The sequence below is a fragment of the Amblyomma maculatum genome, chromosome 1 (genome assembly GCF_055883805.1).
Source record: "Amblyomma maculatum isolate TAMU_Amacu chromosome 1, ASM5588380v1, whole genome shotgun sequence".
In the NCBI taxonomy this organism is placed as follows: Eukaryota; Metazoa; Arthropoda; class Arachnida; order Ixodida; family Ixodidae; genus Amblyomma; species Amblyomma maculatum.
Window position 1 is genome coordinate 310157832 of NC_139344.1, and position 22102 is coordinate 310179933.

At 44.0% G+C, this 22102-nt stretch overlaps 1 protein-coding gene across 5 annotated transcripts in view; it reads left to right on the plus strand.

Annotated features, from left to right (window-relative positions):
• LOC146207060 (WD repeat-containing protein 11-like) overlaps positions 1 to 22102 on the plus strand; it is a 160010-nt gene that overhangs the window by 115774 nt on the left and 22134 nt on the right. For all 5 annotated transcript variants that reach the window (XM_084595708.1, XM_084595782.1, XM_084595880.1 and 2 more), the window contains 2 exons: positions 13297 to 13411; positions 18661 to 18847. In XM_084595708.1, coding sequence (XP_084451834.1) covers positions 13297 to 13411; positions 18661 to 18847 — 302 coding nt within the window. The remainder of the gene's footprint in view (positions 1 to 13296; positions 13412 to 18660; positions 18848 to 22102) is intronic.

Consider the following 22102-nt stretch of genomic DNA (forward strand, 5'->3'; position numbering starts at 1 on the left):
AGGGAGAACACGGGTGATTTACGACATGATGTTGTATAGCCCATGTCATACATTCATTTTGCTGCTTGAAGATCATTGCATCACATTCTTTATTTGATATAAAGGCGCTGGATATAGAAGCTAAAACAGAAGCAATCTTTGCTGCAGTGATGTGAATATAATGCATAATGGTTCTTTATAGTAGCCTCTACTTGGCATAATTTTGCTAGTAGGCAACAAGAAACACATTTTTTTCCAAAGTATGAGAAATTCATTCATATTTACCTTCATTTTAGGTCACATCTGGCTGTTATTCACTTCAATGAAAATTCTTCTAAGCTCCAGGCACAGAAAAATAAAGAAGAGGATCGCTGGAAAGTGAAAATGGCAAAATCAAGAAAAGGACACTTCAGTGCCGCTCCAGTGAAAATGGAGCATACTTTTTGTAAGTTAAAACTTTGTTCTACTTATAATATTACACAAACAAATAAGTGAACTGTTGTAATCACGATGACTATTTCATGCAGCGTACGTCCAGAGACTCCTCCAGGATGCGGAGAAACGGTCTCAGGGCTCTCCACGCAGAGAGACAGCTGCAAGCATAGCTTCAGAGTGCCACCTTATGACTGATGCCTATGAAAGACTGTTAAAAGAAGAACTAATTGCTGCACACAAGCACAGATTTGCTCTTCATCATGACTATTCAATTGCACAGTACAACTGTCAGTATACTTAACCCAAATGCTCAACAGACTGGCATCAGCGCCGCAAAGCATTGGCCGCTGGAGCCAAAACAATTGTTTCAATATGTTTGCTGCGACTAACAATAGCTGGAGCGCAGTTTCATATGACTTTTTCTGTTGGAGTGAGTGCAGTCTTGTTGTACCCATGTCTCTGTGTTTCGTTTCTGGCTGCGGCCAAGCAAAAGTGCACACAAAGCATGTTGCTGTTTGCTTATCGCGGCAACTCCACATGGTGTGCGACCGCTCACAGGCGCTTCAAGTATTGCATCAAAGCTGCCGCTTGAAACAACAAGTAAGAAAGGCAGACCAACTGTGGGTTCAGGGTGTGTGTAAAGCTAGATTGCAAATAATTATGCCGATCAGAGTTGTTTAGCTTCTTGAGGCCAAGCTGGAAGTAAATAGAAATAATTCAAATGAGCCGGCTTCACAAGTGACCATGTCACATCTCTCTTTTCACGGGCTAGCTGTTCCCCATCCGTTAAGCTACACAGTTTACAAGACAACAGTGTAATTACGCTGATTGTTATTATGTGCGCGAAATAATACTGTGTTCTTAGGGGTAATTTATACTGCTGAGCGACTAAGAAAGCACAGCGCTTTGCCGCGGAGAATATTTTTTTTTTTAATTACGTCAATTGTTTACTGCCTCAGGACATAATGGAATATGCTCTAGGACTTGTCTAGAGAAATGCTATAGGCCTTCTCTCGAAATAAAGTTGTTTTCTTTGTTTCTTCGGTGCCTCCTCATCACTGTACGTCACGTGAAACCTTGCAAGGGGCAGATACAGCATGCAAATCTTAATATGTGTTTACCGCGGCGTCTTGTATCTCTCCGGCTCAACTGCTCAGTCGTTTGTGGTGAAACTGCACACGGAGCTTTGATATTGCGGTGACTTTTATTTGCTCGTAGTAAGTTAGGTAAGGGTGCTTAATTCGTTGCTGCTGCATACAATGCGAACCCGCAATCTGCGCCAGTATCAGGGGCCGAAAACTGCTAACGCCTGCACATGATACCACGAGTTCGCGCATCGCGCACGGCCGAGCCAGGTAGGTACAGTTGTCTTATCTAATTTACTATAAGACAAAAGTTCATATGCTACAAACTTACTATGTGACAAAACGAGTTTGACGCAATAAAGTCAACAGTTCAGACGGTAGGATTTTAAAAGCCGCCACAGTAATGATACATCACAACAATGACTAACTTATTGCACCTGTGAAACCGTCGTTTATCTGTGCGCTATATTCAGGCTAGTAAACACATTACTTACCAGCGTATGTTGTCACCTTGACTCGATCCGAGGTGCGTATTTTGGTTTGGTGGACACAGGAATGGAGCGGTTGCTTCCAAAATTTTGCTGCACTACATACGGTGCGGTGCACTGGGGCATGGCATTTAAGGCACCGACTTAATGCTGGAGACCGGTAAGCCGATTTCGAAGTCCATTTCGCATGGGAGACACAAAAAACGAGAACATACAGAGGCGGAAAGCGCCCCGCAGGGAACTGAAACGAGGTCGCCGCGCGCGACCGCGCCGTGGTTTTCGTGGCTTCTGTGGTGCCCGCGCGAGACCGGAAGTGCAAGGAAAAAAGCTTTCAAAAAATGTTCCTGTCTACAAAACATTCTAATTTTCTTTCCTGATAACTAAAAGTTAAGCATATTACAACTATTTTGGCATAAGTGGTAGTTTTATGGATGCGTGACATCGCAAAGAAGCAGACCAATAGTCATTCGAAAACACATGTACGTAGACGCGTTGCACAGAGGAGAAGGGAGACCGTAAAAGTCGAAGGAAAGAGAGCGCCAACTTTTGAATAGGATTGCGGGACCTGTGCTGCACGTAGACGTGTTTTATTACGTTCAGATGGGGTGTATTGCAGCATAACCTAGCGACTGAGATAGTTTGCGAGCAATGCTCGGGAGGTGTTTGTGGGCCCCTTTAAGCAACTAGAAGCAACCAACAGCAGCATCCGTGCTTTCGCATTACTCCAATGCAGATTCTGCAGTGCTCTTAAATTTTTTTTTTATGACTTTCGTCCCTCGCTTAGAGGAGCGTAGCATACCTGTGAACCCTTCCGATTTGCCCGGAAGACTTGCCATTTTTTACTAAAGTTTCTGATTGTACGATCGTTGTCCTAAATTTTCTGATTAGTGACCTCGTCCATGTAAGAGCTGTTTTTATACTGCAGCCACTTAAAAAAAAATGCCATGCCTGTTTTTACTGATGTGGTCGTCAGATGTCGTTTTGTAGTAGGTGACATGTTGCAGCCAGTGCAGTAGATGTAGAAGCTTCACTGGCTTTGATCCTCTCAGAGCATTTGGCATTAAAGGGTTGTCGCTGCAGCTTTGCCCAAATGTCACGCCTTGTAATCCTCCTGTATTGCGTTCGGTCCCATGTTACTGAGCTGCGCCCGAATACGGCATGATATCATGGTCAACAGCAATAGTTGTGTGTAATGGTTTTGCATTAAGAAACTAAAACGGCACTGATCAGTTTGCGTCAGCTGCAGAGGCATAGCGAGAGCACTCGACGGCAGCCACCTCTAGTCGCGTATGTTTAGGACTCATTAGAAATTGCCCCCTCATTGGTGTGAATGAAAAATCTTAAGATTTTTTATCTTTCCAGCTATGAGTATAGACAACCGATTTTAATTGTGTGTTCTTTAAAATTATGCGTTACGCATAACTGTAGGCCCCACACATTGCCAATGAAAGCAGTCTGTACCCAGGAGAGAAGTTGCCACTACTCATCCGTCAATGCAAAGATAGCCAACATTCGCGCCTGTTTTTTTTTTTTCCTGCTCCTGTCGATTCCTTATACTGTGGCCTGCAGCATAAAAAGGTACTATTTTGTGTAGAGCGAAAACTATAATGACGCTGTTATGCTTCAACGATGACACATTCAGGCAACTCCCAGCACACGTGCTACAAGTACACAACGGCTTTATTCCCCCTTCCTATCAACACTCTCGAGACTCCAGTGGCGTCGCCTTACCTAGAGAACGTGTTGACACCCATGATGATGATTAGCCCTTCTTACAGCCAGTGCCCTCCATTGCCTGGAACTCCTAACAACGCTGCAGTCAAGAAACTAATCCTTGCTCATCAGTTCTCTTGAAAGAGAACCGCGCCGCCCGTTTTAACATGCATCGGATCTGCCCGACCTTTCGCTACATCGCAAGTACTATCGCCTCTGTCTTTTTCATAAAATATATTACTTCAATCCTTTCCTTAAAGATAATCATTTCAACGCACCTCATCTCGCATTGGCCATCAACACAAAATTGCCATCTTGTCCATTTTTACCAAGAACAGCCACTGAATAGAACCGCCTCCACAGTCTGCGTTTGTGACTCTGCTAACTTCAAGATCGCTGTTCAGAGTGCCTTATAATTCTTTGTTTTGTAATTTATTAATTTCGCCACTCCTTTCTGTTGCGCCTACGGCCTTGGAAGTATGTATAATAAATAAACAAATAAATAAATAATAGACAAAAAGTAGTAATGGGCACTGCCATATTGGACACTAGGCTGTGCTCGTAGCACAGGGAAAGCTAAGAATTTTTTTTATTTTATTTTTCATATACCCTCAGGTCCCGAAGGCATTAAAGAGGGGAGTGGGAAAGATACATTGGTACAGGGTACAGTGCAGCATAAAACAACATAGGAGGAACAATAACACGGCGAAAAGTGATCAAAACACACACAAAAAAAAGGATTGGCACAAAAAAAAAAGCGGAAAAGCAGGTGAGACAAAAAGAAAAAAAAATATATTTAGAAAAAAAAAAAATATTCCCTGCGGGGCGCTTTCGGCCTCTGTATGTTCTCGTTTTTTGTGTCTCCCATGCGAAATGGACTTCGAAATCGGCTTACTGTGAAAGGTTTATATGTATGCACAATGTGCCTTTTACCAACACTAAATAGCCAGCTTCACTATGGGGCCACTGATCAATTACTTCAACAGAGGAATTAGCTGTTCACATCGTGTGATTCCATTACGTTTCATGTGCAAATACTGAGCAGTACTAGAGAACACCCATCCTCGTGCCACTCTCAATGCCTCATTGCCGAATTTGCAAGATTTAAATGCATTAAGGTCCTGTGTCGCAGAAAATTAGGTGCCATGGCCGAGACTGAAAAGCTCCAATGAAACAGTAAAGTCAAAATGTTTGGATTGACATAAATTTCTCAAGGAGATTCCTGTAATCGAAGAAAAGTAATTGAGTGGGAATCCAGAACTGGCGAGACTGGCACAATGCTCATAGCCCGGCTCTTTGGTTCAAGCTGAATGAAGGTCGGCCTAGCGAATGTGCAATTCGAACGGGACCCGACAACGCAGTCGTGTTCTACTCGTAAATGTAAAACTAAATTGAGCATCTCCATGCTTCAGCATGCAACATCATAGCATGTACAATTGTGATTGAATGAAATGCGATTACAACCTTTGGCAAATTATTGAGCACAAATATTTGCAGGCACGACTTTCAGGAAACATCGTAAATGCAGCATTGTATTTCATTCCTTATGTCTTGTGCTTCATCCGCTCCATTTACTTTTGCACCGCAAAAGGACCACAAAAATATGCACTCCACAAGTAAGCTACTTGTTCAAAGCACGAAGGAGTGCTCCACTGTGTGTGTCCCAATCAGCTCGCACGGTTACGAACAGTGACCAATATATTTTGTTGTCTATACCGAAGCAGGAATTGTTGAGAAAGTAAAAAAAGGCACCAGTAGCACTTTCTTTCATGTCGAAATAACTACAGTAGACTCGTGATAATTCAAACTCTGATAATTCATACTTTCGGTTAATTCAAACAAAAAACAAATTTTTGGTTCGTCATGTTTTCAGTGTATTTCAACGCCACTTAATTCAGACACTGCAATTCGGTTAATTCATACTTTTTGCTTGTTCATACCGGAAAATTACCGGCTATCGTTTCCGCCACTGGCGAAAAATGTGAAAGTAAGCGCACTATGACTTAAAAAAGAAAAGAAAGCGAAGAAGAGCCTAACAAACAAACATTCGAAACGAAACAAAAGCCTCCCGAAGGGCACTGCTCAACTCTTTGTGGCTTGCTTGTCAGTCCAATGGAGAAAATTGGAAATTAAAACAAAATTTAACGCTCAAAACTTGTGAAAAAGACGACTGTCTGCCTGCGCTTGTCAATATTCTCAAAACTGCAGGAGAAAAAAAAAAAAAATATGCGAAAGTGATGAGAGTAGCGTTGGCCGACTGCGAATCATGTGACCGCTTGTGCTTTTTTTTCCCTGGTCGGTTGCCCGCGTTGGTAGCACCATGTCTCCGCGAGGGAAGTATCGGACGCTCTCTGTGAAAGAAAAATTGGCAGCCATAGAAGTTGAGGCTGGAATGAAGAAGACTGCTGTGGCATTGAAGTATGGGATAACGAAAAGTATGCTGACAATGGTTGTGAAAGCGAAAGACAAGCTGCGAAACAACGCAAGTCGCTTCGCCCCTGACAGAAAAAGGCTTAGGGAGGCGGAGCATCCGGAGCTTGAGAAGGCGGTTCTCCTTTGGCTTAAGCGCGCTCGGAGCTCCAATCTACCAGTAAGTGGACCGATATTGCGAGAGAAGGCCGAAGAACTGTCTGTGCGCTTTGGAATTGACGATTTCAGATGTAGTGATGGATGGGTGTCGCGATTCAAGGAGCGACATGGCCTCGCTTTCAAAACTTTTAAGTGGAGAAGCGGCAGCGGTGAATGAGCCGGTTACTGCCGACTGGCAGCAGACGTGTCTTCAGAGCCTATTGCTTGAATACTCCCCGGCTGACATTTATCATCATCATCATCAGCCTGACTATACCCACTGCAGGGCAAAGGTCTCCCATATTTCACCACTTAACCCGGTTCTGTGCTAGCTGCATCCACTTGACCCCTGCGAACTTCTTAATCTCATCCGCCCACCTAACTTTCTTCCACCCCCTGCTACGCTTTCCTTCCCTTGGAATCCAGTTTGTTACCCTAAGCGACCATCGGTTATCATCTCTTTGCACTACATGTCCTGCCCATGCCCATTTCTTCTAGATTTCCACTAGAATGTCAGTAACTTTAGTTATTTCTCTGACTCATTCTACACGCTTCCTATCTCTTAGTGTTACCCCTACCATTTTTCGTTCCATAGCCCTCTGCGTTGTCCTCAACTTAAGTAGAACTCTCTTGGTTAGCCTCCATGTTTCAGCCCCATAGGTGAGTACAGGTAAGATGGAACTGTTGTATACTTTCCTCTTGAGCGATACCGGTAAGCTGCTAGCCATAATCTGCGAGTGCTTGCCAAATGTGCTCCATCCCAATCTTATTCTTCTGGTTATTTCCTTTTCATGGTCCGGATCTGCGGTTACTACCTGTCCTAAGTAGACATATTCGCCTACTACTTCCAGTGCTTCGCTACCTAACGTCAACTGTTGTTCCTTCCCGAGGCTGTTGAACATTACTTTAGTCTTCTGGATATTGATTTTCAAGCCTGCCTCTCTACTTTTCCTGTCTAGGTCATCAATCATTATTTGCAGTTCATCCCCCGAGTTACTTAGCAAGGCAATGTCATCAGCAGATCGCAGATTACTGAGGTATTCTCCATCTACCCTTATCCATAACTACTCCTATTCCAAGTCTCTGAATACTTCCTCTAAGCAAGCTGTCAATAGTACTGGGGAGATTGTGTCTCCTTGCCTAACACTTTTCTTTATGGGAATTTTGTTACTTTCTTTATGCAGAACTATGGTTGCTGTGCAGCCACTATATATATCTTCCAGCACTTACACGTATGGCTCGTCTACCCCCTGATTTCGCAATGCCTGCATCACCGCCGAGGTTTCAACTGAGTCAAATGCTTTTTCGTAATCAGTGAATGCTATGTTTAAGGGCTGGTTATATTCCGAGCATTTTTCTATCACCTGGTTGATGGTATGGATATGATCGATAGTAGAGTACCGTTTCCTACTTATATTGATATGCTGATATTTATATTTATAAATAATGCTGATATTAAGTGAAAGCTCGTTAATTCGAATCTCGATAATTCGAACTATACTACTTGGTCCGGCCAAGCTCCATAGAGATCTGTGTATAAAAAAGCCCGTTAATTCGAACGCGGGTCGGTTCCGCTACGGATAATTCGAATTACGCGCCGCCGCGTCTGGGCGGCTTGGCGCACATCACGCGAAAAAAAAAAAAAAGGGTAAAGAAACACCTCTGCGATCCGCAGGCATAATTAGAGGCTGCGCACGTCCAAAACGGGGACAGAATAAGGAACCAAGTAAAACCATGGAAGAGTGGGTAAAACTTAAATGGCGCCATGACCGGCGTTGGAGGGAGGGGGCGCGGCCGCGGCAAGGTCAGTGCATGGCCGCGCGGCGGCGGCTGCCTGCTCTCGCTTCTGCGCAACCTCCGTAGCTCGCAACTAAATACTCGTTAATTCCAACCCTGTTAATTTGGAAATAGGGATAAGTACTGTCGGCGCAGTCCCAGCCAATGCCCATAAAAGGCTATGATCTCGGACGGGCACTATGGGTTAAACTTCTTTTTTTTTTTTTTTTTTTTTTTTTTTGCGATAGCCATCCATCCTTCCACCCATCAGTCGTCAACGGAAGCACGCGAGTCAGCCGCGATCATGACGCCAGATTTTAGCACCGTTCGCTCCGATGATTAGAGTGGCAGTAGAGTCGCTCATAGGATGATAAAGCGAACGGATAAGCGCTGGCCAAGTTCGCTTTCCTCCCCCCTGCCGGAGCTGAAGTCAAAAGATAAACACGCCGTTATCGCCGCGCAGCATCTTGGCGCACTGCCAAGAAATGTGTTGTGGACCGTGAAGGCACGGAACAGAGGGACGCGCTAACGACTGGCGCCTTTATTATTTTTTTTTTCAGATTCGTAGGCACAAATCGGGGCTGGGTGGGTTCATTATGCGAGCGAGTTCGTTACGCGACTAAATACGGTACATTTACCGTAGTACAAACGGTTTTGGTCAGTTTTTTCGAGGCCATTCGGTAATTCGAACATCGGATAATTCCAACTTTTTTCCCGGTCCCGTGAAGTTCGAATTAACGAGCTTTTACTTATAATGCTGATGAAATGGGACTATTCTTCAAGTGCCTGCCTCAGCAAACATTGTGTCGCAAGCGGGAACATTGTACCGGCGGTAAGCTGAGCAAGGAGTGACTCACAGTCATGGTTTGTGCCAATATGGATGGTAGCCACAAGCCCCAACTTTTCGTTGTGGGCAAATCAAAGCATCCGAGGTGCTTTAAAGGCGTCCGAACTCTACCCGTTTCATATGCAGAAGATTCATGTGTGTGGATGATGCAATTTTTGTTTGAAGAGTGTCTGCGGAAACTTGACGTGGTGTTCAAGCGCGATAAAAGAAAGTGCTGATGATTGTTGACAACTGTCCCGCTCACGGTGATGTAGAGGGCCTAGAGGCAATTCGTCTTGAATTCTTCCGTCCAAACACAACTGCTGTTCTCCAGCCCCTGGATCAGGGGGTGATCAAATATCTGAAGACGAAATACAGGAAGCTACTTCTTTAGAGGATGCTAATATGCTTGGACAATACCATGTCGTACAGCGTAACATTGCTGTCGTCGGTGGGAATGCTAGTTGACGCATGGAGTGCAGTAACGCCAGCAATGATATGGAACTGCTTCCAGCATGCCTTAAGCATATCAGGCCACAGCAGTGATACTTTGCCTTACTGCGCTCAAAATGAAAATGAAGACTGCCTCCAAATGGAGAGTGAGGATGCAGAGCTAGTGCTTTTTGCCCTCCAAGCACACACCTTAGCTGCTGACCTCAGTGAATTTGCAGCTGCTGGCGATAACCTCTGCGTGTGCAGGGAAGACACTCTGGACAACTTGGTAGCTGAGGTGCTGCCAGCACAGTACAGCAGTGAAAGTGAAGAGGAGGAATCAGAAGAGCAATCCCCTGTGACAGCAGCACAAGCCTTCAACTACCTTGCCGGGGTCCGGAAATTTCTGACTGCAGCAGAAAATTCTGAAAAAGAACTGGCTGCTCTTACTGGAATAGAGAACTTTGTTCTGAATGCACATGTAAAAAAGAAGCAATCAACAATTCATGATTTCTTCAAACGGTCTAGTCAGCCATAGATTTCCAATAAACTTATTCTGGATCCTTCTCCTCTGCTGTTTTTATTGTGTAATAGAACAGTAGAAGTGCTTAAAATGTGGTTTAAGTGGATACTTAATTATAATGTGCACTGTAATCTTGCTCAGAATCATATATGCGAGAACTTCCAATAATTCAAACAAAATCCTGGGTCCCTTCGAGTTTGAATTAATGAGAGTCTACTGTAATGCGAAGTGAGCTTTAACAGTATCTGGAAGACCACCCAATGATAGAGAGCCCCGCTTTAACCAAGCTGTGCCAGCATGCATGGTCTAGGGGTATCATCTTAGCCATAGCACCTTCATTAGATGTTTGTTCAGTGTTTTATTGTTTGTGTTGCCTGATGATTTTAGCCACCCTACCAAAGCTTATACTGTAACTGAGAATTTAGGCTGAAAATTGTTTGCATCTGCATATAATGGAAGGTGCAAATTTGACATGGTAAAATGCCAGAAAGAAAAAAAAGAACTTGTATTAAACTGTAAAAACTCGTTAATTAGAATCTGCTCTTTGAATTATCGAAAGGCCTCGAAATACTTGACCATTTGCATTGCGGTAATTTTACGGCATTCACTGGCATAATGAATCCAAATGCATAATGAACTCTACCCCCATTTTCGCCGCTGAAAATTAAAAAAAGAAAATTATTCGTTGGCGGGTCCCTCCATGTCGCAGCCCACAGCCCATTTTTTGGCAGCTCACCAAGATGCAGCGATAGCATCACGGTGCATGCATCTTTGGACGCTAGCTCTACCTGGGAGGGGGAAACTTGGCAGAGTGCCAGCGACTTTGATTAAAGCTTTATCCCTTGCCGGCACTCATCCTTCACGATGCAATGTGGCAGTTGGGGTGTGCCCTTTCACAAGCAGCGGTGTCGCGTGTGAGGCTTCACGAAGCGCTGACCGGCATTTGACGAGCAAACATTTTGGTAGCAGCGGAAGAACCGCATTGAAAGCACACGAAAAAATCCACTATCTGAAATGCTGCTGTGATCGGTTAGCTGGCTGGTGCGCGGTCAAAGAACGAAGCTCATAAAACCAAAACGGAAACATAGTTTGCCTATTAAGGTAGTTTGGATGAGGCCATTTGTTTCGTTACACGTGCTGTTGCGCGCATGCAACAGCATGTGTAACGAAACAAACGGCCAGAGGTGCGCGGTCAACTGCGCAACATGTAGTTCAGGTTTGAGGAGTGCTATTTGGACGATTGCTTACGATACCATGCAATTGTAACCAGATGCAGCCTAACCGGCACAAGACCCCAAGTGACCTTCCGACGCCATAACCTTACATAGGCGTCGACTGGTGCCGCGCCTACAGAAATACTGATCTGTATTTCCGGATTAACGAGGGTTGAATTAACGAGCATTGAATTGCGGTCACGCGGAACAGACAGAAGGCGCTTATGAAGTTTTTAAAGGACTCAGGATTCAGTTGGCGATGTTAAACTTTAAGTGTACGCCCTCTGTCTCTTTAACTTAGTGGACTATGGACACACAAAAAATTCATTTCATTGCCACTCTTTCTTTCCCTTTGCTCCCCTCCCTTCGTGTTAACCTCCCACTTATTCTCTCATTAAGGCCATTCCCATCGAATGACATTTGTTGGTGTAAACGACATTTGGGATAGAATGAGTTTGCCCGGTGGGGGGCTTCTCTGTCACCACGAACGCCAAGCGCCCACGATCGTACATGGCAGGAAAAAGGGGATCCTGGTGGACCTTTGATGCAACACATCACTTTCAACTTCCCATAGAAGGCACCTCTGGACTGACCCCGCTGGAGAAAATATGCCTTCTCCTGTCCTTCGTAAATAAGAATTTAAAAAAGAATGAATAATATTCGCATATTGAAGCCAAACATTATGTGTGCTTAAGATTTTGTGTAGTTGCAGTCATTTGCAAATGGCATTAATTTTAGAGACGTGGCGGCGCATAGAAAAATGAAATATTAAATAAACATCCTTTGATGGAATGGCATGAAATTTCCCGGTTGGCATGGGTATTAGTGCTCCATGTTTGTCTTCATTGCATTCACTGGGAAATGTGAATGTGTGTGCTCAAAGTACAGTAGAAGCTTGTTACTTTGAACTTCACGGGACCAAGAAAAAAGTTGAAATTATCCAAAGTTTGGACCATCAAATGGCCTCGAAAAAGCTGATAAGAACCACTTGCATTACAGTAAATTTGTTTGGCAAATATTGGTGAATGGTCACTTGCTTTTTAGACAAGAACTGTGTCACAACTATTTTTTGCTTGCACACAATCGGGGTAAGGGCGGTAGTAGCAGTGCGTCACAAGCAGCCTGCATTGCGTGTCAGGCTTCACCACATGAATGCAAGCATACAAAAAGCATAGTACAGCAAAAGCTCGTTGGAACTTCATGGGACTGGAAAAAAAGTTTCAGTTATCTGGTGTTGGAATTACCTGACAAGAACCATTTGCATTACAGTAAATTTACCATATTCACTTGCGTAGTGAACTCAACCCCAACTTTTGCCATTGAAAATTAAAAAAAAAAGTGCTAGTCGGTGCATCCCTCCATTTCAGGCCGGCAGAGTGCCAACGGCTTTTGCCTCCTCACCGGCACTTATCCTTGATGGTGCGACGCAGGTGCGCCATAGAGAAAGGGTTGGAGTTCACAAGCAGCCTGCGCTTCACAACGCGCTGAACGAGCAGTGAATGCAGAACCGTGATGGCAGCGCGTAAACAATCCACCATCCGCTGCGCAACTGCGATTGCTTAGCTGGCGGCCAATGAGTGCCACTTTCGCAGGCTGGCGCAGACGGTGTGGAGCTCATAAAAGCAAAACTGAACCGTAGTCTGCCTGTTTGAATGAGGCCGTTTGTGTTTCGTTACACTTGCTGTTGCGCGTACATCAGAGGTACGTGGTCAACTGCGCAACACATACTTCAGGTTTGAGGAATGCTGTTCGGACGATCACTTGCGGTACCATGCAATTGTAACTGGACGCTGCCTAACTGCGGTGCAAGACCTGCAGTGCCTGTCCGACGCGTTAGCCTTACATGGGTGTCGGCTGGGGCCACGCCGGCAGAATATTTGTCCGTATTTCCGAATTAACGAGAGTCAAATTAACGAGCATTGAGTTACAAGTCTTGACGGTCACGTGGAAGAAATAGTTTGTATTTGGACACGGGCAGCCTCTTAACTGTACTGTCGTATTGGGGGGCGTTTCCTTGGTCATGTGCTGGGCGACAGGCCTTCCAGGCAAGGTGCTGCCTAGTTTGAAGTAACAAACCTTTTTGTACACAGACCTCTGTGGAGCTTGGCTAAATCAAGTAGTGTAGTTCGAATTATAGAGGTTGGAATTAACGAGTTTTCAGTGTATATGAGTTTTACTGAACACAATATGGTGCCTACAAGCATATTTTGCACTGCTTTCTGGAACCCATTTTCATCACTTGCTGCTTCTTGCACAGGGCTCTGCCTACTCAGCGTGGATATGTCAAGAAGCTCAAATTTGCTCCAGGAAAAGGAAACATGAAAATATTGGCCCTCTTCAGTGATGGCATCAATGCCTGGGATGCTCAAGATGCAAGTAGAAGCATGACCTTTCTTTTGGGAGGGATTGTTCTTAGTCCAAGGGCCACCTTCTCCACTGAACCTGGGCCCATGGAGACTGCTAGGATACTTTTTGGAGCCACATTGGCTCGTTGAATGCTTAAGCAGGGTGGCGAACCAAACTGAACTGAACCGGAACAAGGAACCGTTCCGAACCGGTTCGCAGTACTGTTTCGACTCACTTTTGCTGGAAACTTACCATCATTATTCTTTCATTTATCGCTGCTTGTAAAGCACTCTTCTCACTTCTTTCCAAACCACCACTGCACACCGCAAACATCACAACTGTATTGAAAAATGGTCACTTGCAAAAAGATGACAAGAACAAAGGAAAATATATTGCCCTTTGCATAGCACCAATCTCTGGTGTCAGGCTATCATTTTATCCCGAACACGGGTGGCCGCTGCACTGCACAGTGGCTCATGGAGAAAGTTGTCCCATTCGAGAGCCTAGCTTCCTAGGCAGTGAAATAATCGCATATAATTTGTAATACATATTTAGATAAATAAATATATAACCATGTACAACTCGGAAATGACGAATCTGTTAAAAAAATGTCACGTAAATTCCTATCAATCGGTGACGTTGCAATGAGTCACATGGTACATGCATAGCAGTAGGATGGACAGTTGGGCGAGTTGGTACAATTGCGTAGTGGGTGGGACAGCACGAAAAGATGAAACACACAAGAAGAGATGCACAACAGAACAGCGCTCGTCTGTTATGCGTCTCTTCTTGTGTGTTTCGTCTTTTCGCGCTGTTCCACCCACTATACATGCATAGCAGCTGTATGCGATGCGACGCCAGCGGATGCAGTTTGGTTGACCGAGACTTCAGAATGTTAAGCCAACACTGATGGTGGGAAGGCCACCTTGGGCAGCAATATAGCTGTCTGTTCATGAGTTGTATCTCGATTTCCCCTTTTGTCCCTAATAATGTGTGCTTGTTTTGTTTCCCTTGGCAAGTTAAACTATGTTCAAATGCGAACACTCAGTGGAGCAGGATTACTGGTAGGAGTGTTAATATAGTTTCAGCCTGTGCAACTATGGTGCCGAAAAATAGAATGCTTTCCACCATCACTGATGCGGGTACCTAATGTTCAATTCCAATGGCAGATCCGGATCAATTTTTTCTGCTCTGTTTGGGGCAGTAGTGTTCCATGTCAGGATGGGAGCGAGAGTTGCCTGTTCCAGTGGCAGAATGGGATCAGGTGTTGATCCCGAATTGCTCCTTGGAGCAGCAACATTTGCTCCGCCAAAATTGGAGGATTTGGCCGGAAACCCATACAACGATCTTGTTGTTTCCGCTTTGTTACAACTGGCACATCGTTGCTGCACCGTGATCCAAGCAGCTATTGTTGACATGCTTGCCGACCTCTAAGGGGTGAACTTTCACTGCGAAATTCTTGCAGTGAAAAATCTTGTGTCCGCAGGCTGCACAGAAATCATCGGACTATCCTCCAAGTGAGGAAGGATGCTGCTGGCACGCACAGCCATCAGGCAATGCCGCAGTGGGCAACCGTTGCATTACTCGCAGTGGCTGCTGGTCACAACAGTAGCAGCTACAGCATACAACAGAAAAACAAAACAGCATAAAAAGAAAACAGCTATAAGCAAATGTACCTTGCAAGTTTGAGTAGCAGCCGGGAAAAGTACAGTTAGCCACATCATATGTCGTGTTTGCTTATATACATGTGTCGTAAGCATGTCATGTGATCTATATGTGCATTATTCTTAACATTGTTCATGCACACTTTAGCGACAGCCACGACAATTGACATAGATGTTTGAAGCATATTTTATTGGATCCCGTAAATGGTTCCGCATCGCAACCAGTGTGAGGAGAGCGTTCTTTACATTATTCGCATTACAACAAGCCAGCTCCTGAATCACCGCATTTACTGAGAAGCTGCACTTGATGTCTGCAGCATTTTCTCTTCTGCTGCTTCAAAGGAATCGATTTCACCATCCTTTATCAGTAACGCGAAGATTCATGCCATAAGCGCTCCGCTTGTGATCTGGCCAAGTGCTCATGATCTGCCATTGGAATTCAACATAAGATAGTCTAGAAAGGTGGCACAGAAATAGCTACAAGTGTACTTGCGAGAGAAAACATAACTAATGAGTAAGGTCAGGACAAAAACCTTGAAAAGCAGGGAAAGGGATGAGGTCGAAGGAACCTGCTACTAGGCAAGGAAAAAAGCAGAGGAGGGAATGGAGTAATTGTGCAATCGGTGAACTGCACTGCGAGAAACTGAAAAAAGTAAAGACGCTGAGGTGGCGGGTAGAGGCTAGGATGAAGCAATACAGGAAGTAAAAAGAAAGACAAGAAAAGGGAAATGGGGTCTTCATCCCAAAGACCAGACCACTTAGAAAACATAGTGTCCCTGAAACTGTTCCTGTTATCGTTAAGGTTTGTTAATTGTTTGGTTTCTGAACCTGTTTGAACTGATTCGAGCCGGAACGGAATGTGTGCAGGCTGAAACTGAACCAAACCCGAAAAAATTTAGTTCAACACCCCATGCTATCTTGGCGGGCGTCCAGTGAATAAATATTAGGACCTCTATACACCTGTCCTTGTATGCATCTTTAGAACAAGCCAAAATCATCAGCACTTACTTGGCTGCCTCAAGTTGCTTTCGTTTTGTGGGCTTCTGTTTTGATGTGTGTATCTTTAAAGCAGTAATGCACATATCCTCTGAGGTGAGTCATTGTTTTGTTACTAGACAATGCAGAAATACTTGTGTTTACTGCCAGCTTTCCTTGATTTGGTGAAATAAAGCAGAAAAGCATTGCCAAGTTCACAAAGAGCTTTGGGACCAGTTGAGAATACAGATAGGTTAGCCCTTAAGTGGTCACTGTCCTAGGCCCATGTTTTACAGCATGTCAGTGCTACCAGCCTGTTATTACGTGGGCTATATAAGCAGTTCTTTCCAATAAACCTGCATTCTTCTTGTTATGACTATCATGCTGTCCTTCCCGGCTCAGATAGTCACGTACTGATTCTGACTTAGAAAACAGAGAACGTGCTTTTGGGTGCCTTTACATCTGACCAAGTTGTTACTCAGTGTCTTGTTGCGTGTTGCCATGCCCAATAATGTCAGTCCCCCAGGGGAGAAAGTATCTCACTGCCTTACTCTTGTAACATCAATAAACCGTTGATTGGGGCTATTTGTTATTTGTAAGGGAAATAGTGAATTTTCAGTTGAAATCGAAGGTGAAATGAATAGCTGTTTTCAAAGCAAGTCAAACAGTTTCGAATCGATTCAAATAGGGGCTTGTTTGTTAGGTCTCACTAGCATAACACATGGTGTATGAAATTCACTGAGAACTGAGACAACCGAGTAATAAAATTAAAATAAATGTGTTCAAACTAGTGCTCAGCAGCGTTTAATCAGTGAGAAGCCAAAATGTGCTACAGTAATAGTCTCAAGCCCCTGCAGGGTGATTTTAAATATTAAATTTACTGGTAGATTGTTTTTATGTTGAAATTTCCTATTCAAGCATCTCGGAGTTTATTTCGGATGAGTTGAAACTGATGGCACAATTTTCATACATGGGCATTGCAATTCCTCCAACCTCATGTGCATGGCATACAATCGCATGATCGTGCATTCGTACCACTTGCAGAGGAGGCTATTACCCGAAAGTCCCGTGCACACCTATTGGAAAGTGTGGTGCCTTCGATTTCTGGGGTCACATTGCACTGCTGTGGAGGCATGTCGTTGACATGAGTTGACAGCACTGCCAGATGTGTGACGCATAGAGGTTTAGACGGAATGGTAAAGTGATCCTGAGTGCTTTTCGAAGTGAACTATGCAACGAAACGTTGCATTCTGATCGTGGTACAACTAATTTGTTTCCAGCAGCAAAGCCGACGGATTGCTTTTCATCATCTCACTGTACACCTGTGTGTGCCGACATCCAGAGTGATTTTTTTCTCAAACTTGGAAATACTGAGACAAGGTTTTTCAATATTGGCGTTTGCTTGGAAGCATGAACCAAATTATTTGCTTCAATATTTGAAACAGTTCGCAGCCAAAAATTTGACAGGTACACACCCAAGGCCCCTGAACCGTCTGAAGTACTAACCAGTGCAGACTACCAAGTGCTGAGCATGTGTTGCTGTGGTAGAGTAGCAAGTTGGTTGGCTTATGCAGTTTTGCCAACTCAAAAATACAAAACCCGCTACAGGAAGTCCCGAAATCCACTAAAAATCTGCTAAAAGATAATTTTAAAGAATTTATACTATTCTTAATTATGTAGGGCCACTGAAATCCGCCAAAAACCGCCAAAAATCTCGCCTCCCGCGATACATTTTTGCCTGCTAAACAGTGTAAGACCCTGCTAAATTTAGTGGGAAAACCATTAAACTGGCAACACTGGCCGCTCATGGCAACATGACCTGCGGACTGTGCCAACTGCTGGCTGATGGAACTTACTTCCAGTATCAGATTTCCAGTTTCTGTGCATCATGATCTCATTGTGAAAATATTTTGGGTTAAATGATGGTAACGCACGTGCAGAGTGGAGAGAAATAACTTGAGTTAATCAAAAAGAAGAAGTGGGCATAAGCAGGGCATGTAGTGCGAACGGAGGATAACCCATGGCCGCCAAGGGTTAACAGAAAGCACAGCAGGGGGTGGCAGAAACTTAGGTGGGCGGATGAGGTTAAGAAGTTCGCAGGGGTCATGTGGATGCAGCTAGCAGATTGGAGGAATATTGGAGAGGCCCTGCAGTGGGTAGCGTCTGGCTGATGATGATGAAGGCAGCACTTATTAGTTTATTGTGTGGCACAAAAGCTTCCAGTCACCCCACTAAAAAACGTATTGAGTTTCAAGATTTACTTAGTGCTCTTACATTGCTCCAAGATGCTGATGTTTATGCTACAAAATGATTATGTTTCTGCTGTGTAATTGTTCAAGAACACTTATTTCCTTCTTTATAGCTGTTCCAGAACATCTATTTTCCTACTTCAAGACCTCTTTTTATCTGTCTCTCCACTGCAACTGCAAATGTCAAGCATGATTTTAGGCAGCATGTTGTAAAAGATTTGCATTATGACTGTAAAAAAATTTGTAATATCATTACAGACAGAAAAACTCAGTCTGGGCGTTTTTTATAGTCAGTAAAAAATGTGCACTCACCAAATCTCTCTTCATCATATAAAGTCGGCAATCACGTTCAATGCTGCTAAGTAAACCACTGGCAAAACCTTCCAGGTGCAGCTCTTTGTGCAAGTTCGCTGTCCTCAGGACTTGCCGGGGATTACTGATGTTGATTGGGCCAAGTCTGACAAGCTGGTGGTGGCCACTTCTGATGGCTGCATCCGCATCATGGACATGGAAATGAAGAGCTGCTCATCCCCTGTTCGGGACCACCTGCAGTCCCTTTCCTGCCGTTCTTTAGGTATGCAGTGCCAACTAGCCCTTGTTGCGGTTACAGCCGACCACACTTATCAGAATGAAATTCAAAACTTGAATATAATATTTACTGTTGATGCACTGCACTTTCACAAGTCTAATTATTCAATTTATTGTTCATCTAAACCCGCAACTATAAACATCATTACTCATGAGAAATGCCAGTGTATTGCACTTTTTGTCCTATAAAGGGGCATTCAGCAGAAATATTTTCATGTGTTGATATATTTACAAGAAATTTTTCTGGCATATTAGAAATAACTTTATAAATACTCTCACAAGATTTCTTTGTTATGTTCTTCTGATTAACAAAATGATTCAGTGGTCATTGCATTCCTACAGGCAGGTCGAGACATGATTCTAGTTGGTTAGAAAAGGAAACATGATTACACTTTATTTTTCACTCAACACAAACTTTCAGCTTTGCACCTTGGCATCAGTTAACATGCCTTGGCAAGATAATTTCATGATTCTAAACTAAACAGTTTGATAATGTTGACCTACAAGTGACCATAATAGCGCAACAGAAGAAACCTTGATAAAACATTTGTGAAAAAATTTGTTTCACAATGTGAGCATCTATTACTTCCCTGGAATAGAAGCAGATACAATGATTTTCTAGAAAGTAGTGGAGCATGGCCGACCAATCATCGACTTGACGAGTACAGATGATTAGCTCCTACTGCTCTCAGCGACTTGCTGGTCTTCGTTCCCGACTCTAGTTTGAGATACGTCGACCACCTCATCCCTACATGGCTCGCCCATACTCATCGTTGAAGCTCATCCTGAAATCCTCTGCTCAGCATCAGTATACGGTCGCACGCATGGCCTGAAGCGATGCTGGTCCAAGATGTCACAGTTGAGCTCAAGCACTATGTGTACTCACTATCATCAGTTTGACATTGTTCCCTAGCCTCTCTCTATATAAAATGGTGTCAACATTTTCACTGGCGATACTTCAGTAATGCTTCAACATAGATTGCACATCTTTCGTTTGTGAAGTATCCACACCACTCTTCGCAGCGACTTGCTCCACTGCTGCCAAGCCTATGTTTGGCAATGCTCTTCGAGTCCCAGGTAAATTCTTGAAAACCACGCCAACATCTCTTATTGACGTGACATCAAGCCCGACCTTCAAAGGTGCATGCATGTCTTTGAGCAAAACAACAGCGTGCATCCTTTCTTATGCTCTTCTTACAGTGGTCTATTCAAGGTACTGTCTCTGTTGACCACCTCCTGGCTTCGCATCATCTGCACCATTCGTCCATCTCACGTTGAAGACAGCATGAGCAGTGCACGCACAGAAAGACGTTTCCACAGATTTGGCCTGATAAGATGTAGTTTGTGGGCACTGCTGCATATTTTATGGCTCAAATAAGCCATCATACCTAAAGGAATTAGATACATGACGTCCCCTGTTGACAGTCTTTATGTAAAAGCATATGAGCTTTCGCATATGTATTGAGAATAAAGTCATGGCAAAAACACCTCCTTTGTCAATCGTAACAGCTTTCCCTTGTCATGTAGTTTTCATGAATAATTCCCCAGCGGTAAAGGCATTGATGTTCTAGGAAATTTGTATTCTGGACACCTTGCTCACAGCAATAACCCCTTACCCCCATGGTTTTGTTTGCACTCATGCACAGTAGCAGTATTTAGCTATTTATTATTAGAATATTCAAAAAGGAAGGAAAAGATGTTTGCCAGAAATAAAAAGAAATATATACAGTAGGTTGTTTGAGTCCCGAGGTCACTGAACACTCTGCACATTGGGCGGGCCTCCACAATAGCTGTCGCCTTAATGTGCTGGTTTCTCCCTCCCTTGATAAGCGACGGTAGGAGAGAGGTAGAGCGTGTCAGCGAAACTGGACCCGGGTGTTGAGAGGAGTCCAAGTACAGAGGCACGATCCGTGCGCGAGCTGTGTCCATGTCAGTATTTACAAAGCATGTGTGCGGCACACTACAAAACACTGATGGCCAATGTGGGGCAATCGGCCGTTATCGTCCGAAATAACACGTGCGGAGCGTTCGGTCACAGCGCCCACTATCTGGCGAGGTGAAACAGGCGGGACGTCAAGCCTGCCTGTTCAATGTATTCACTCAGGCTCACGTGTTGCGCGCATTGTCCGGCAGCCACAGCAGCACAGCTTCTGGGATTACCCCCTGTGCTCTGTAAGCTACCAGCATCTTGTGGCTTGGTTCGGCTAGCGCAGTTTCTACCATGGCGCATCCATCGTTCCCCATACATCCAATGCGCAGCTGAGTCAGCAAACGGCCGCTGACACTGTGAATGCGATGCTTGGGTCGATTACCATGTCCTCCAAACCGAGGGAGGGAGTTCAGAAAAAGACACCACTGTAACATATCTTGCTAGTTACCTCACACTGAAAGAAAAAAAATAAATGCACTGTTTTACACAGATGGTTAAAAAAAAAAACTGCTGCTCACGTTGAATATGCAGTAGTGGAAGAGGAAAAGATAGACTTCCTCAGTGTGCATCAGTATTTACGGTTTAATGTTACGCTGTCTTGTTACCTGTAAGAAAACAGTAAAATGTACGCTGATTTACACAGTATAGTCACTACCCAGTTACTTGGTGATGCTTGCATAATGAACCCACTTTTGTGAGCATGAGTTTAATTCCATCCAAATGATGGGACTGGCCAAATGACAGCATTATAGAGTGAACACCACCAGGGTTGAGCTCACCGAGCAAGCTACCACCATCCTAGGTTTACGCAAATAAATACATTATTGCCTTGTGGAAAAGTAAGGATATCTTAGAATTTACATGGTATTAGGAAATAAACTAAAATTGCAGTGAAAAATTCAGTATAAATTTTATACGGTATACCAGCTTTTTGCACAGGAAGGACCTGCATGAAATCGAGTGAAGCTGTCATTAATTCGGAGGAACCAGAAAAAATGTCCGGATTAACTGAAAGCTTGAATTACCTGAAAAACCGTAATTTTATCAGATGCAGTTGAAGTGAAGAAGGTCCTGGTTTTGCCAAGTGCTTTGCATTGCGAAACCAGGAAACTGCAGTGAATTTCAAATCAAATAATAAACATATTCGATTGATATTGGAATGTTCTCACACCCTTATGTAACATTATACTGCAAGGCTTACAACACAAGGGCGCTAACGGCTCCCAGGGAGCGGATGTATGCTTTGCACCAGCAAGAAAACGAAAAAAGCATGTTATAACAGTATAAACTAAAGGAGAAATGGCAGTTCAT